Below are 15,540 nucleotides of genomic sequence, written 5' to 3' on the forward strand. Positions count from 1 at the left end.
ATAGACTTTGAAAATACTGTCAAAGCTAAAACAAGCAAATTATAAAGGCAGCCATTTTATCAGCCATTTTATCAGACCTGCTCAATGGGAAGCAAAGGTAAAAAGAAAAGCATATACATATTTACGTCCACTGTTTTACCCATGCCACTTCAAACTGAATAGTTAGAAGAGAAATTAAGGAAAAAAAAAAGGAATGGTAAGGATCTTCCTCTTACACAATAAAAATATATGAAGTGAAATATTCTTCAGTAAAGAATTCTTGATGCTGGTTCTAAGATATCAACTTCAATTCTTAAAGAAGCGTACTTCGATTATAACTTTAACAATGACAGATACAGAAGAGAATGTCAATATCTGCTAATCCGTCATTTGTTTCTGCTGCACCAAAATAATGTCTACATTAAAAAAACACTCCACTTACCAAGTGCACTTATAGCATCCTCAAAAAGATTTGATCGAGATGTATCACCTGTTGTACTGTAAGATGAAGACAAGTGCAATGGTAATTACAAAACTTTGGAAAACTTCCTATTTTTCAAAAATAGCAGCAGCAGCTGTAACTCTAAGTGGCCCCTTTTGTTTTTTCTTTAAAAAAACAACCAAAGAAAAAAAAACAGGCTTTCCAAAGATCTCTCTTTTGGACTTATAGTGAGACAAGATTTTGCAAACTTACAATACTACCATTTTTAACACTTAAAGACCAACCTCCCCCCTCTATTCCCCAATATTTTGGCTCTTACCCATCTGTTCAGGGACTAGCCATCTGTTTGCTTGAATACTTCAAAGGCTGGGAGAACACTGTGGATTTTTCAAAAGTACACAGCAGTCTCGTTAACTGCTTCCCCTTAGTCACTGGTGTAATTCAGTCTGCCCTCAATGAGTACCCAAGGAGGTCAGCGGGAAGCATTAATTAAAATCTCAGTATCCCACTTTTCCAATAAAATAAACTGCTAATATTTGCAATCATTCTTTTTCAGGTTATCAAAGTTGTTATGTTACAGGATAAAAGACTCACCAAGGAGCACAGAGGCACAACAGAAGGCTGAGGAACCCAATAGCCCAGTCAGAGCCAAGGGAGCCCCTGTCCTGGCTCCTGACAGGGCTACAAGCTGAAGCTGATCAGCCCCATGGACTGAGGGTGACACCCTCAACGGGTCAACAGGAGAGGAGAGGCTCTCCAGGTCTCCTTACAGGGTGATGGGACACACGGATTGCCAGGAAAAGGGTTTGGAGATTGTGCAAGACTTATTATGGATTATCCAGGAGAAGAGCAAAAGGCAGGGGAAGGGAAGTATCAAGGCACTCTGTGGATGAGAAGTATGTGGGGGAAAAAAGAGGGAAGAAAGGATTAAAAATGGTCAGTCACATGTAAACAGCACTTGACTGGCCATGCCCTGCACCTGATCACCAGTCTGTTCTACCTTCTAATTAAACTCTATTTTCAACATTTTGTCATGATTAGGAGTGTCTGTCCTTTGTGCATGTGTGTGTATGGAGGTCTAAATGCCAGTCACTGAAGAAGGAGCCACAGGGGCCCACATGCCTGGGATGTTGGCGACTGAAGAGACTGAAGTGCATCCATACTGTGTGGATGCCTACGCACATCTCTGTGCATTCACCAGTGAATGTCAAGCCCGATCAGCTCGTGGGCCGGCTAAGAGGCTTGAGAGCTAGGTATGGAAGGGCTGCGAGTCAGAGTCAGCTGCTGAAGGGCCTGTAATGTCCGGGGGTCAGCTACAGGTACAGTCACAGGCCTCAACCAGGCAGTGGAGAGATCTATTTGTTCATGTCTTTATGCATGAGGCAACTGGGCAACCAGGGGATCTAGGGACCAGCTACATGGTATAACACATGTCTACAGACAGTTCCTGCATGGACACACCATGCACACGTGTGCATGTGTACATGTGTACAAAGAGAGCATGAATATCAGCAGCTGGAGTTGGGTTGCAGACCTCAGGTGGTTGCATGCACAAATGCTAACTGGGGAGGCTGGGAGACCTAGGGTCCAGCTACTGGAATAGACTGAGGCCAGTTACTGGATGGATTCGTATTTTACATATGTATGCATGCTTGTATTTTCCACTAGTGAGCTTCACCCTTGAGCAGCCAGATGGGAACAGCATACCTCTACTGGGACTATGTGCTTGATCTCAATACTTCATGGACCTGGGGACATGGAGCTGCAGCAGCCTCACATCTATCAGGCTGCCAGAGCTGGCAACTCCTAACAACAGCTAGTGAAAGATCATCAGATTAACCTGAATCAGTCTGCAGAAGATGCCATTAAAAATCTGACAAGACACATAGATGCATTTTTTCGGTGAGAAAAAATCATTCTAGCAAGAATGCTTAACGAGTATCTATCACCAGTAAGACTTATGACAACTAAAAAAGATCAAAGGCAAAAGAAGACACCAGCTTGCCCAGCCAAGGGTCAAAAAAAAACTTCACCAGTGTAGGTAATTTAACTTCTAAAGCAAATCAAAAACAAAAAGTAGTCAGAAAAATCCAGGGAGGTGATAACTACAGTGTATTAGTCAGATTACTCTGTTGCTTTCTTTTATGTCTTTACACTGAGACTGCCTTACCGCTTGCAGGTTTTACAACACTGCAGTCTCTACATGAAAAATCTGGAAAGGTGTTCCAGTTCTAAAGATTTAATTTAATCTTTGAACCCACTGAACAAACTGAGCAGCAAAAATCCCACTTCTTAACATTAAATCTTTTAAGTTATTCTATTGACAACTGAAGTTTCATTTGTATCCCACATTAAAAAGATGTCCATTTCTCAGAATTACAAAATTAAACCAACAGTTAATATATTTAGTGCAAGAAATCTGTGCTGAGATTTTCAAGATACTTGCCAATTGCAAATTTTGTTTCCTCATCACCAAATCAAATAAATATTTGATGGTATTTAAATACCACCATTTCAAAAATTAATGTCTTGTGCAATAGCACTCACATAAATAATATACAAATAATTGCAAGCCAGTGTATGAAAAATGAAGACCTGATGTTATGCAGTAATTTGAGGGCCATTAGGTTATAGTTAACAACATTTTTATCTCATGCAATGCTTAAGCAATTTTAGGTGAGCAAAGCCAGAAGTATAGGACACGAACGTAACCTCTAACTCACACTTGATTTTCTTGAATGTTGAGAATTGAGGTTAAAAGCTATTCCAACTCCCACAACTATCTGCAGATGGGCCAAGTATTGTTCAGAATGAATGAGTTTGTGGATTTAATATATTACATGATCAAGAGCAATACTATAGCCTACATTTTAGAAGAAAAAGCTCTTTCCAAAAATTAAGAGTCCTACAGCAACACAGAACTTAGTAGCATGGTTCAAAGCTAACCAGTATGATTGAAAACACAGCCAGAGGTCTATGAACAAGACAGGACACACCTCTTTTAAGAGCTTTGCTAACAGTAGCTCCCCACACTGGGGACTATCAATCTGAAAGAAAATCTGGGCCACAGTAAGTCTGAAATGCCTAAAGGGAGCATAAGCCCTGTGTCATTAAACTCCCCACTCCATAGATTTAGTCAAAAGTCCACATTCCCACACAAAAATGTACAAGGGGAAAGGGGTACACACTACAGTCAGTAATATTGTACTTTAGTCAGAGACTGGAGTTAAAAAGAAAAAAATATGCAGAACAGAAAAAATGACTGGACTAACACTGCAATGGAAAATTCAACTTTAAGCCAAAACTAGAAGCAACAGAAATGGACACAGAAGCCAAACTGAAAGCTCATTCATACCTGTCATTTGATGATGGGCTGACAGCAGCTGGTGCCTCAGGTGGTTTTTCTGCTGGCTTCTCGTCTTTAGGAGTACTCACAGGTGCAGATTCACAAGCAACTGCAGCTGGTGCTGGAGTGGTAGGGACAGGAGCTGGCACAGGAGCAGCTACAGGGGTTGGTGCAGGGACTGGTGTGGGAGCTGCACTTGTCAAGCTGACAGTGGCAGTAGAATTTGACTGCTGAGTTGCTGTTGCTGCTGCTTTGGGCTATTGGAGGACAACAGAATTCAGACACAGCACAAAACTCCTAAACCAATGCTTTCTATAGTCAATACATTGATTTAAGTTCTGTTAAGACCATTTGTGCTTGACATTGCTGCCTCAACAACAAGTATAACGTTAAAATATTCCAACATATCAACTATAGTGCCCCTTAATTGTGTTTAAACAGGCAACTGGTAGTGTCACCCAAGTGCTTATTCAGATACCTAAGTATTCACACTGTTTGCATATGATGTGAAATTCAAAGATAAGGTCTAAATATTTATAGACTGCAATACTCCAAATATGAAAACAATATTGTGTTTTATAAAAGTGCATTTTCAGATGAAACTAAAACAGTTGTCAAGAGACTCTGACAAGTGTAACAAGCGTAAGGTTTTCTCACCACTCACATTTGGAAAGAAGTGATAAAGGCAGAAATCACTTTTCATTATAAATACTATTTTCTGGAACATGAGATGGTAAGAATTAAGGCTAACAGATTTAAACTTAACTTGAAACAAGTTTTACTTATGCTGTCTTTACATTTAAAGCATTACATAAATAACATTTCACATGCTTGAGTTCAGTAGTGACCACCAAAAATCCAGCAGAAGCAAGGGTTACTAGATCTACAGCAACAAATTTAGATTTGCAAAAGCTCACATATAACTGTGATTTAATCTTCATGCCTCACTACTGGAAATATGTAATAAGCATATTAGATATAAATGATTGCAGCCCCTGGCTAAGTTATGGAATTAAGCTTTTGAAAACTGTATCACTGTAGTCCCTTACCTACAAATACCCTTATGGACTGACACGGCTGAGCCATGCTCCTGCCTGACCAAGAGGAACCGTTGACCTTTAGCGTAACACAACTATTTATTCAAGACAAATCACTTGCAGATAATGTTTTCTTAAACTAGGAAAAATGTATTTCCTCCTTATGTCTGAAAGGAGAGTTTGAGAATGAATAGCTTCCAACACGGCAGACATGGTAAACATGATTTTAACAAGTATGCATAGAAAAAAAGAAAAAAAGCTCAAATGTAAATAGTTCTGAGCATCCAAAAAGGTTTGCAGTTGTGCTTATGCAAGAGACATCTCTTGCACAGAACAGACTCAAAAGTAGGAAAAATGAACTTAAAGACTTAACAAAAGGACCATAATACTGAAAAACTGTCCAAGTCCAAAATACAGGTCCTTTGATATGACAAGGTATTGGATTTAGCAATTTTTCATGGGATCTTTGTTTCTTATGCTATAAATAAAATGAAAGATGAACTCTGAAATCTTATCAATACCTCTTCGCTTCCACTGATAAATGCCTCTTCTCCAAGCAAACCACAGACTAGAGCATTTGTTTGCTCAGGAACAGTGCAACAATAATTGCATTCAAATTGAGAAGATAATGAGCCAGCACTGGACAGGAGTGAAGTGTTTTCACTTCAGAGGAACGTGGGTTTTCTTTGTCAGGAAGAAGACTTCCAACTCCAAAATTAACTTCGTATCTCAAGACTTAGATGAAGCCGGTTTTATTCAAATTCCAAATGTCTGGAGTGCCTAGAAAATCAGTGGCTTGAGTAGAAATGCTTCAAATATGTGTCAGAATCATTCACTTCAACTTGCCATTGAGGTCCTTCAAAACTCCAAGATTTTTTGACATATGTTTTCTGTTAAGCCACTAGGTTTAAGCTGCTGAAAAGCAACAGGGCAAGACTGAAGGAAATTCTGTACATTCAATTTAGTAACAATCTAGCTTCCAGTCTTCCTTTTAAGCAAATCCCTGGAGGGATATCCCAGAGACAAGAAAGAAGGAATAGCAAAATCAAAGTCTGTCAGTGGAAAATATTTTCTCCAGTATAAACATTCAGAACAGAGCAGCAACAACAATCAACTTGGTTGCACAAGGTCTGAGAAGTACTATTTCAAATCTATTCACACAGTCATTTTACTGCTGACCAAAATTCTCAGATAACCACTATCCATTGGTTTCAAGGCATGTATAATCAATCACTCATCATAATGAAAAAAAAAAGTGAATGCAATTCTGTTTTCAAAAATAAAGATTACTCACTTTTGTCACCATAACCACCACAAAGTTCTTCTCATCTATTTTGTATTCTTTAAGAGCAGTATCATCATTAAGAATTTTACCTGGCAAATAAATCAGATGCAAGTTTGTAACAGGTCATTCAACAGATTGTTATATGAGCTTGGTTTTCCCTTATAAAAACACACTTCCAAAAACACAGAAAAACAAGTCTTATGCAGGCTTACGAACACTAATAACTGTACAAAGTCTTCTAGCCATTAAGTTTTGGTAGTATAGCTCCTACTAATTTTCCTCCTATGATGTCCCCAGTACTAGTTAGCTGGGAGACAGTCTTTCTGTTTTGGTGGAAAGCCTGACACTTGCTCAAAGTGTTGAATATGCTTCAAGTCATTTGAAACAGAAGTGTAAAATCTAGATTTATTTAACTTTTAATACAGAGATACAAGTAATGCAAAGGAAAGATTTTAGCATACAATAAGCTGAACTGAGTAACTTATGCCTGCTTATGTACTCTAGACATAATGAGAAAATTCCTGTCTGTTCTCTTCTGTTAGCACTTAAATTTAGAGAACTATTTATGGTTCCCTGCCACAGTGTAAGTTTATCTACTTGAGATAAGTTCATGACTTTACAACTTTAAATATGTATTCTTAAAAGAAGGCTAAAGCATTTGAAAAAGCTATGACTGTTCCACATCCTGCTACTTTGATAGAAGGATGAAAGGCAATGATCAGATAAAACTACAAATCTTTTCTTCTTATACTACCACTTCTTACGCTTTATAAACAGAGATGGCACTGTGGCTATTTACCTCACTTCTACAAGAACTTAAGAATATATTAAACCACACAGGCATTTTGTAGAATAAGTTACTTCAAAGGAAATCCCACAAATCATAAAATGAAGTCTGTACTGCAGTGAGTTTTAGAGCAGCTTATTCTACTACAACGTTTTCAGAAAATATTTTATAGTTTTAATTGATTCATTTTCTGAGGAAGATTCCAAATTTTCCGAATTGATTCATTTTCCAAAGAAGTGCCAAAGATCACTTCCCATTTCAAGACTAAAATACACACTTTCAAAACCATCCTCAGACATGGTGGAATACATCATTTAACCGTAACTAGTAGGAGACATCCTTATACTGATCATTGCAAGGAAAACAAGAAATGTACACAAATATTATGGCACTTACAACATAAATTAGGTGGTATTGTCCTAGTCCCCACTGGTTTTATCTTGGCCTTTCAGGTCAGATAATCAAGAATGTATTATGTATACTGTAGTAGTAATAATGCATGTAGCAGGTGGTGTGGCATCTGACTCACAACCTACACAGGCTTATTTCCACTTTTCTGCTGTATAAGCACTTTGGGGAAGGAGCTTGCGCAACACATATTTGCAGACATCCTATCTTCTCTGGACACGCTGCTCTCAGGGTTTCTAGACTGATATAGATGACAACACAAGAGATTACTAATCACTGCTGACTAGCAGTAACTTTTTCTTCCTTTTTTTTTAATAAGAAACCATTTTAGTTAAAAATGGGGTATTTCTTATCAGGTTCAGCTGGGATATCACTTTACCAACGTACAAAACTTCTGAAGTTCGTTTTAATCCATGTAAAAATGTCACCATTGCACCCCTGTTGTATCTCTTGTCCAAGATAAAAAATAAAATTCATCTTTGAGGAGCAAAGACAGGGTTCTGAAAATATGAGAGAACCATTACTAAGAGTACACTTCAATTTTAAATCTTGTTTTTTATATTTTCTACTGCTTGTGGATTATACAATGCTGCAGATGAATTCTGGCTTTTGAAAATATGCAAACCACATTGTATTATCTTACGCAATCCCTGATTTTTTTTTAATCACAAAATATTAACAATGTCATACAATTATATATATCACATGAGGCCTTCTACCTTGTTCATGTGTCTTTATTACATATGGGACTGTCACGCTCATGTTCTTGATGTGCATTCTCTTCACTCAAGGCCAAGGGACAAAATTTGCTAAGAAACATAGTTGTGGGAAGTCCCTACAAACAAGTAGAGACTCTGGACTCATCTTGTGATTATCATCTTTCTACCATGATGAGTGTCTTTATCTTACTAAAAGTGGAAAGTCAGTACTGCTTACAAAGCAGAAAGCTGGAAAAGTAGACCACCAAAATTTCTTTCAACCATGACTTGAGAGGAAAAAGCAGTAGAAGCGTGAGTCGTGGGATGGATTGTTGATATGAAGTGAAAACAAAATCCGTCTCTATGTATTAGTAACAGAATAGACCAGTCAGGTAGAAGATGGTAGAAAAATATTACCACAAAATTTCACCAAACTGTATTAGTACAAACCTAGTAATTTCATGTCTTTATCTGACATTAGCCTGCTTTCTGCTATCACATAATACACGTTTTTAGTGACAATTTAGAACTATTACAAATTGCAGAAACAATTAAAAGACAAGGGTTTGGTAGTGGGTGTCTGTTGTCAATCTACAAGAAATAATCTATTAAACTGTCTGAGGTACAGGGAGGAATGCTTCAGGTATATACACAAAATAAATTGAATAAAAGAAAAGAGGTAACCCATAACAGAAAATGCTATCTGCTTAAATATGTTTTTTTACAGCACCCAAGACTAAAACTGTTAGTGTATTATGCTATGAGAACACATATAACAGAAACACAGAATTAAAACCCCAAAAAATCTGATATAAGATTGAGAGCTCCCCTTGACAATGAGGTTTGTTGCTGGTTTTCTTTTTGATTAAACTTCTTTGCCTTTCAGAATTTAACACATTTAGAAGACTTAACATTCAAATCAAAGTCAAAGAAGAACAGAAAAAATATGGTAGGTTCAGATACAACATCTTGAAAATATCTATTACCTGCATAAATTAGTTTTTGGCCAGCTACTGGAAAAGCATCTTTCCCCCTTTCTGATTCAATCTTCTCTTTCAGCGCCTTTACCTAAAGCACAGAAACAGTCTTGTTGAAAAAAAAAATTGCTTTACAACAAAAACTTTAAGTACACTTTGTTCTTAAGCTTTTACTACTAAATAGTAGTTTTCAGTCATATATTGATTATCCACTTGAAGTACATCAGTCTTTCAAAGATGTCAGCACAAAGCTTCCCAGTGCAATACGTACCCTCCACAAATACTCTTAATTCAAATACGAAGATGAGAGACAACTAATTTATACATAAAAATTCTTAAGTACAAGTCTACGACAGTAAGAAGTTGAGAAATCTGGGCAGAAAATGCTTTTATCTTCTGACCCGCTTCTCTTCCCTGTTCTTTCTCTGAATGTAGCGGTACACATACTATGCACAGCTAGAACTATTCTTTATCATAGCGACTCTTCATGGAATGTCTGCTTTATTTATTTAGTTAGTTAGTTAGTTAGTTTGTAAGGTCACCATGACATTTGATTTATCTTGCTGGAATCACGTGAAACCTTGATAAGCAACAACTTGTGCAAATTGTCCAGTTGTTCATTTTACAGACATTGTTTTCAATTATCTCCCCTTCCCGGTAATACGTGGAGCTTTGCCTAACAAATTTAAGCCTACCCCAAAATCATTTTGCCCTATTTACTTGTTTATGCAGACCACTGCCATACAGCCTACAGAGCACTGCAAACAACAGCTCAAATGACAGTTTTAGCTGCCATGAACCAGGGGGCCTGTGTTCTCCACAAAGACCATGTAACAACATCCTGAGGAGACAAAGGTTGTTCTTGTAGAAGAGCGTCTGTAGCAACACATTTGAAATCGTATTTTAATACCTATATCAAAACATTCACTGTTGCTTCTTGACAGACAGATGCAGCCAATCTATTATGAACTTAGTGATCCAAACTAACTCCACCTTCCAGAGCTTTCTTTTTCCTGCATATTCATAAGCTTTTTTTCATGCAATGCTTTGCTGTTGATAAGCATGTATCTAGCAATTCCACCAACTAAGCATGAGAAAATGTATTTGTCCTGTCAGCTGAGCTGGACTGGGAATTATTTGTACCACAGGTAGCTTCAGTATTATCGTTGCCCTTAATTTTTAAAGCAGTAGCTCACTACTAGGATTGCTTACATAGTAAATACACTGAAACAACATTTTAAGACGTTAAATGATAAGTATTTACTGAGACTCAAAAAGGCCAGCTTTTCAGCACAATTAAAACCTGTTATCCACTCGACATGCCAGCCGTATTTCCTGGTTTCCTATCAGTCCTCTGTAAATGCTGTAAATAACCTGTTTTATATCTTCTTTTCCTTCATTGGTCTCCTCTCTTCTTCTCCCTCTTCCTCTCAGATTTTACTTCTGAAGTTTATTAATGGGTTAATTCTTTCACATTTTGGGTGTTTGGTCCAACAGGGATTGACAAAACTCGAACACGGACAAGAAGCTGCATCTTTTCAACAGTAACAAGAAAATAAGAGCTTGCTTACTTTACTATACTTCTTAACCCATCAAATGAGACCTGCAGAATATAAACCATTCTGTAATCCTGCACCTAGGTGATACAGGTGACTGAACCACTAGCCACACAAGGATACAGAACACAAGCTAGACATTTGCTTTTCCACAGCAAAACAGCAGCCCACTGCTATTCATTAGTATTCGAGAAGGTCAAAGCATTAACTACTGTAATACTACTGATTTGCTGATAGCATCACCATTCTCTTGCACTTACTTGTACAAAAGTAGTTCTGTCCCTGGACTTACATTTGTTTAATGGCTTAAGAAGATCATTTCCTTGAAAACTAAAAATATAAGTTGTGAATTCATTCCCAATTGTCATTTAAAGCTGACAGTCACTCACCTTACAACATAACAATCTGCTTAGGCCGTGGATAAGCAATCAAGCATCTTTTCTAAATATTTTAAACTATTAGGTTCTTTAGGCAATGCCAATTAAGTTTCCTGCTCCCATCAGGGAAAACTAACTCCAAAACCATGCTGAAGACATGTTGTTTTAAATGCCTATGTTTTAACATACTGCTTAACTATTCAAGTATTTAGGTACTTTTACGAATGACTCAAAGATGATATCTCAAAGCATTTAACTCAGTCACTATGTCTGCTACGGATATATAACAAATATTGTAACGTGATCAGCAAGTACTATCTATTTTGACAGAGAAAACTAAGGCTTTTTTCAAGTCCTCTGCACTCTATCAAGCTACTGTTTTCAGACGTCTCTGGCTTTCTGGAAGTTTTTATTATTATTAATGTCATGGCTATGGTCAGGACAAACTAAACACATTAACACACAATAATTGCACTGTGTTAAGGAGTTTGGGTATTTATTGCCTTTGTGAAATAGTGACTGTTAATACAACTAACAATAAAAAGTTACACACAAGCAGTTACCACTGCTTCCCCCTTGCTGTCTGACAGGCGTGGGGCTGTCAGTGGTCAGAAGGAGCCCAGCACCGAGTAGGGTGATGCCACCTGCATGAGGCTGGAGTGTGGTAACTCCAGCTGTGCAAGCTTAGCCTCAAGCATCCCTAGAGGTCCTCCACAGCCAGCTCTCACAGAATCACAGTGGTACACTGGGTAGGACAAAACAACGTGTTTGCTCCCCAAGTACAGAGGCACTCTGGCTAGAACCTGCCAATACAGTGGCTATGACTGGCTTCTTACAGGAATTTAAAAAAAAAAAAAAAAAAAAGAAATCGAAGAGAGAAGGCTGTTACTGTTTCCTATACAGGTCTCCTGTATTTTCTGTACTTGCTAAATATGTCAATCATTCCAGGAACACATAATATACTAAATTCAAACACGAATTACTTCAGACCTCTGACATTTCTCCAGCTGACAAACAGTTTACACAGACCTAAAACAAATTTAAGCTTAACATAGCTCAACTAATTTACAGTAATTTACTAACTATATGCATACACACTGCCATTTGCGAAGGCAAAGAACATTAACTTAAGCTTCTCATTTAACAGGACATGCACTCTAGTCTAAACGAAAACTTTTGCCATGCAAAGATATCTCATGTGGTACGTTGATTCACTGTAACTTGACACATCATGAGCTCCACATTATAAATTAAGAAATTCTGGAATGTGGTTCAGGTTGTTTCTATTAAATTGGAAATATATACAATTAACTTCCAGATGATACATTTCCAAACACGGCAACTGTTTATATAGAAGAGTAATTTATATAAGGGAAACCCTATTATATCTCAGATGAATTGACTTAAGTGATCATATCTTTTAAACGGAAAAAAATAAATGAACTTTTATATTTAAGCCAGCTCCTAACTACCAGCTTGAATCGTAGAGTGATTTGCGTTGGATGGGACCTTTAAGGATCATCTAGTCAAAACTCCTGCCACAGGCAGGAATATCTTCCATTAGATCAGGCGGCCCAAAGGCCCATCCAACCTGACTCTGAACGCTTCTGGTGATGGGGTGTCCACAACCTCTCTGGGCTACTGCCCACTGTCCTGTTCCAGAGCCTCACCACCCTCATAGTGAAATGTTTCTTCCATATGTCCAGTCTAAAACTACCCTCTTTCAGCTTAAAACTCTTACCCCTTGTCCTGTTGCTACAGGCCTGGGTAAAAAGTCTTTCTTGGTCTTTGTTAGAAGCCTTTAAGTATTGAAAGGCTGCAACAAGGTGTCCCTGGAGCCTTCTCTTCTCCATGAAGGAGAAACCCAACCCTCTCCACCTTTATTCACAGCAGAGGTGCTCCACTACTGTGAATGTTTTCATGGCCCCCCTCTGGACCCACACAAACATGAATTGTTTTCAGTGATGCTCAGTGCCAAGACAAGACACAAGTGGCACAAACCAAAACACAGGAGGCTCCCTCCGAACATCAGGAAGGAATTTACTGTGTGGGTGGTGGAGTATACCTCCTTGGAGATCTTCAAAAGCTGCCTGGACATGGTCCTGGGCAACCTGTTCTGGATGTCCCTGCTTGAGCAGGGTGGTTGGACCAGATGACCTCCAGAGACACGTTCCAACCTTAAGCATTCTTTGAATTGATGCTTATTCTTAAAGATGTTTTCATAGAATATGGGTTCTGTTTATTCTGCAGCACTGTGACTGCTGTATAGTCCCAGCAGAGGTGCTCTGGGGACCCCAGCACAAGAAGGACCACAAAGATATCAAGGGGCTGGAGCACTTCTCCTTCTGAAGACAGGCTGAGGGAGCCAGGGCTGTTCAGCCTGGAGAAAAGAAGGTTCCAGGGAAACCAGAAGTGGCTGGGTGGAAAATGGATTGCGAGCAGCTCTGAGTAGAAGAACCTGGGGGTGTTGGTTGATGAGAAGCTCAACATGAAGCATTTAAGGCCAGGCTGCATGGGGCTTTGAGAAACATGGCCTAGTGGAAGGTGTCCCTGTCCATGGCAGAGGCCTGGAATTAGATAATCTTTCGGGTCCCTTCCAATCCAAACCATTCTATGAGTCCATGATTCTATGTTCCAGTCCCTTGAGCATAGCGGTAGCCCTGCACTGGACTCTCCAGTGTGTCCAGGTCTCTCTTGTACTGGGGGGCCCACAACTGGACACAGTACAACAGGTGTGGCCTCACCATTGCTGAGTAGAGGGGGAGGATCTCCTCTCTTGTCCTACTGTCCGTACTTTGCCTAATGCAGCCAAGAAAAACAATAGCTTTCTTAGTGGCGAGGGCACATTGCTGACTCATGCTCAACTTGGTGCCCAGCAGTTCCCCCAGGTCCATTTATGCAGAGCTGCTTTCCAGCTGGGTGACCCCCAGCATGTCCTGGTGCCTGGGGCTGTTCCTACCCAGGGGCAGGACTGCAATTCTCCATGTTGAACTGCATGAGATTCAGCCAGCTAGGCCATTTCTCCCGCCTAAGGTCCCTCTGGATGGCTATGAGGCCCTCTAGTGAGTCAACCACCTCCCCAAGCTTCGTGTCATCAATGAATTTACTGACGGTGCACTCCTCCCCACCATCCAGGTTGTTAATGAAGATGCTAAACAATACTGTCCCAGTACTGACCCTTAGGGTACTCCACTTGTTACTGGCCTACATCTACACTTTGCACCACTGACTACAACCTGCTGGTACTGGCCCTTCAGCCAGTTTTTGAACCACCTCGGTGTGCTCATCCAGCCTGTACCTCCAACAGCTTCTCTACGAGGGACAGTGTAAAAGGCCTTACTGAAGCCCAGGCAGGCAACATCCATTGCCTCCCCCCAATCTATCACATTGGAGATTTCATTACAGAAGCTTGTCGGGTCAGTCCATGTTCTGGTTTAACTCCAGCAGGCAGCTCAGTGCCACACAGCTGCTCGCTCACTCTCCCAGGTTGGATGAGGGAGAGAATCAGAAAGGTGAAAGTGCAATAACTCATGGCTTGAGAAAAAGACAGTTTACTAGGTAAAGCAAAAGCCACATGTGCAAGCAAAGCAAAACAAATAATTAACTTGCTGCTTCCCATCGGCAGGCGTTTGGCCACCTGTAAGCGAAGCAGGGCTCATCACGCATAGCAGTTTCTTGGGAAGACAAACACCATCAGTATAAACAACCCCCCCTTCCTCCTTCTACACCCCAGCTTTTACTGCTGAGCACGGCACCACATGGCATGGGACATCACTTTGCAAATTTGGGCCAGCTGTACTGGCTGTGTCACCTACCAATTTCTTCTCATGCACCCTCAGCCTCCTCGCTGGCAGGAAAGCATGAGAAGCAGAAAAGTCCTTGGCTCTGTGTAAGCACTGCTCTGCAACAACTAAAACCAGCAGCGTGTTATCACCACTGTTTTTATTCACAAACCAAAACAGAGCATCATCTGAGCCTCTATACAGAAAATTAACTCTGTCCCAACCAAAACCATGACAGTCATGAATTCCCCTTGGTGAATCCATGCTGACTGGTCTTGATTTTCTGCTCCTTCATGTGCCTGAAATTTGTTTCCAGAATTAGTTGTTCCATCACCTTGCCAGGGATCAAGGTATGGCTGAACAACCAGTAGTTGCCTGGGTCCTCTCTCTCGCACTTTCTGAAGATAGGGCAAGGCATTTGCTTTCCTCCAGTCTTCAGGCACTTCTCCCAGTTACTGTGATCAAGCAGTTACAGAAAGCAGCCTCACAATCACATCTGCCAGCTCCTTCAGCACTCATGGGTGCAACCCATCGGGGCTCATGGTCTTAGGAATGGTCAGTCTGCCGAAGTATTCCCTGGCCTTGAGTACCATGATAACATTGCCTGTCTGCACTGCAAGCAGCATGGAGTACCTTGGCCTTTGCACTGCCCCAGGTAACCAGGTCTCCTGTTTCCTTCAGGAGAGGGCCCATATTTTCCCTTGTGTTCCTTCTGTCATTGAGGTACTTGCAGAAGCCTTTCTTGTTGCCCTTGCTGTCCTTGGCCAGATTAAATTCCATCTGGGCTTTAGCTTTCCTAACTTGATCCCTGGCTGTTCAGACAATGGGTCTGTATTCCTCTCAGGCTACATGTCCTTGCTTCCACT

The 15,540-nt window shown here is 40.0% G+C and overlaps 1 protein-coding gene across 1 annotated transcript in view; it reads right to left on the reverse strand.

The window, feature by feature from the left end:
* Positions 1-15,540, reverse strand: part of RAD23B (RAD23 homolog B, nucleotide excision repair protein) — a 42,449-nt gene that overhangs the window by 15,800 nt on the left and 11,109 nt on the right. The window contains exons 2-5 of the mRNA XM_035570959.2: positions 8,969-9,050; positions 6,099-6,178; positions 3,777-4,024; positions 422-477 (exon numbers count right to left, since the gene is read on the reverse strand). Coding sequence (XP_035426852.1) covers positions 422-477; positions 3,777-4,024; positions 6,099-6,178; positions 8,969-9,050 — 466 coding nt within the window. The remainder of the gene's footprint in view (positions 1-421; positions 478-3,776; positions 4,025-6,098; positions 6,179-8,968; positions 9,051-15,540) is intronic.

This window comes from Cygnus atratus, chromosome Z, assembly GCF_013377495.2.
Source record: "Cygnus atratus isolate AKBS03 ecotype Queensland, Australia chromosome Z, CAtr_DNAZoo_HiC_assembly, whole genome shotgun sequence".
NCBI classification, from domain to species: Eukaryota; Metazoa; Chordata; class Aves; order Anseriformes; family Anatidae; genus Cygnus; species Cygnus atratus.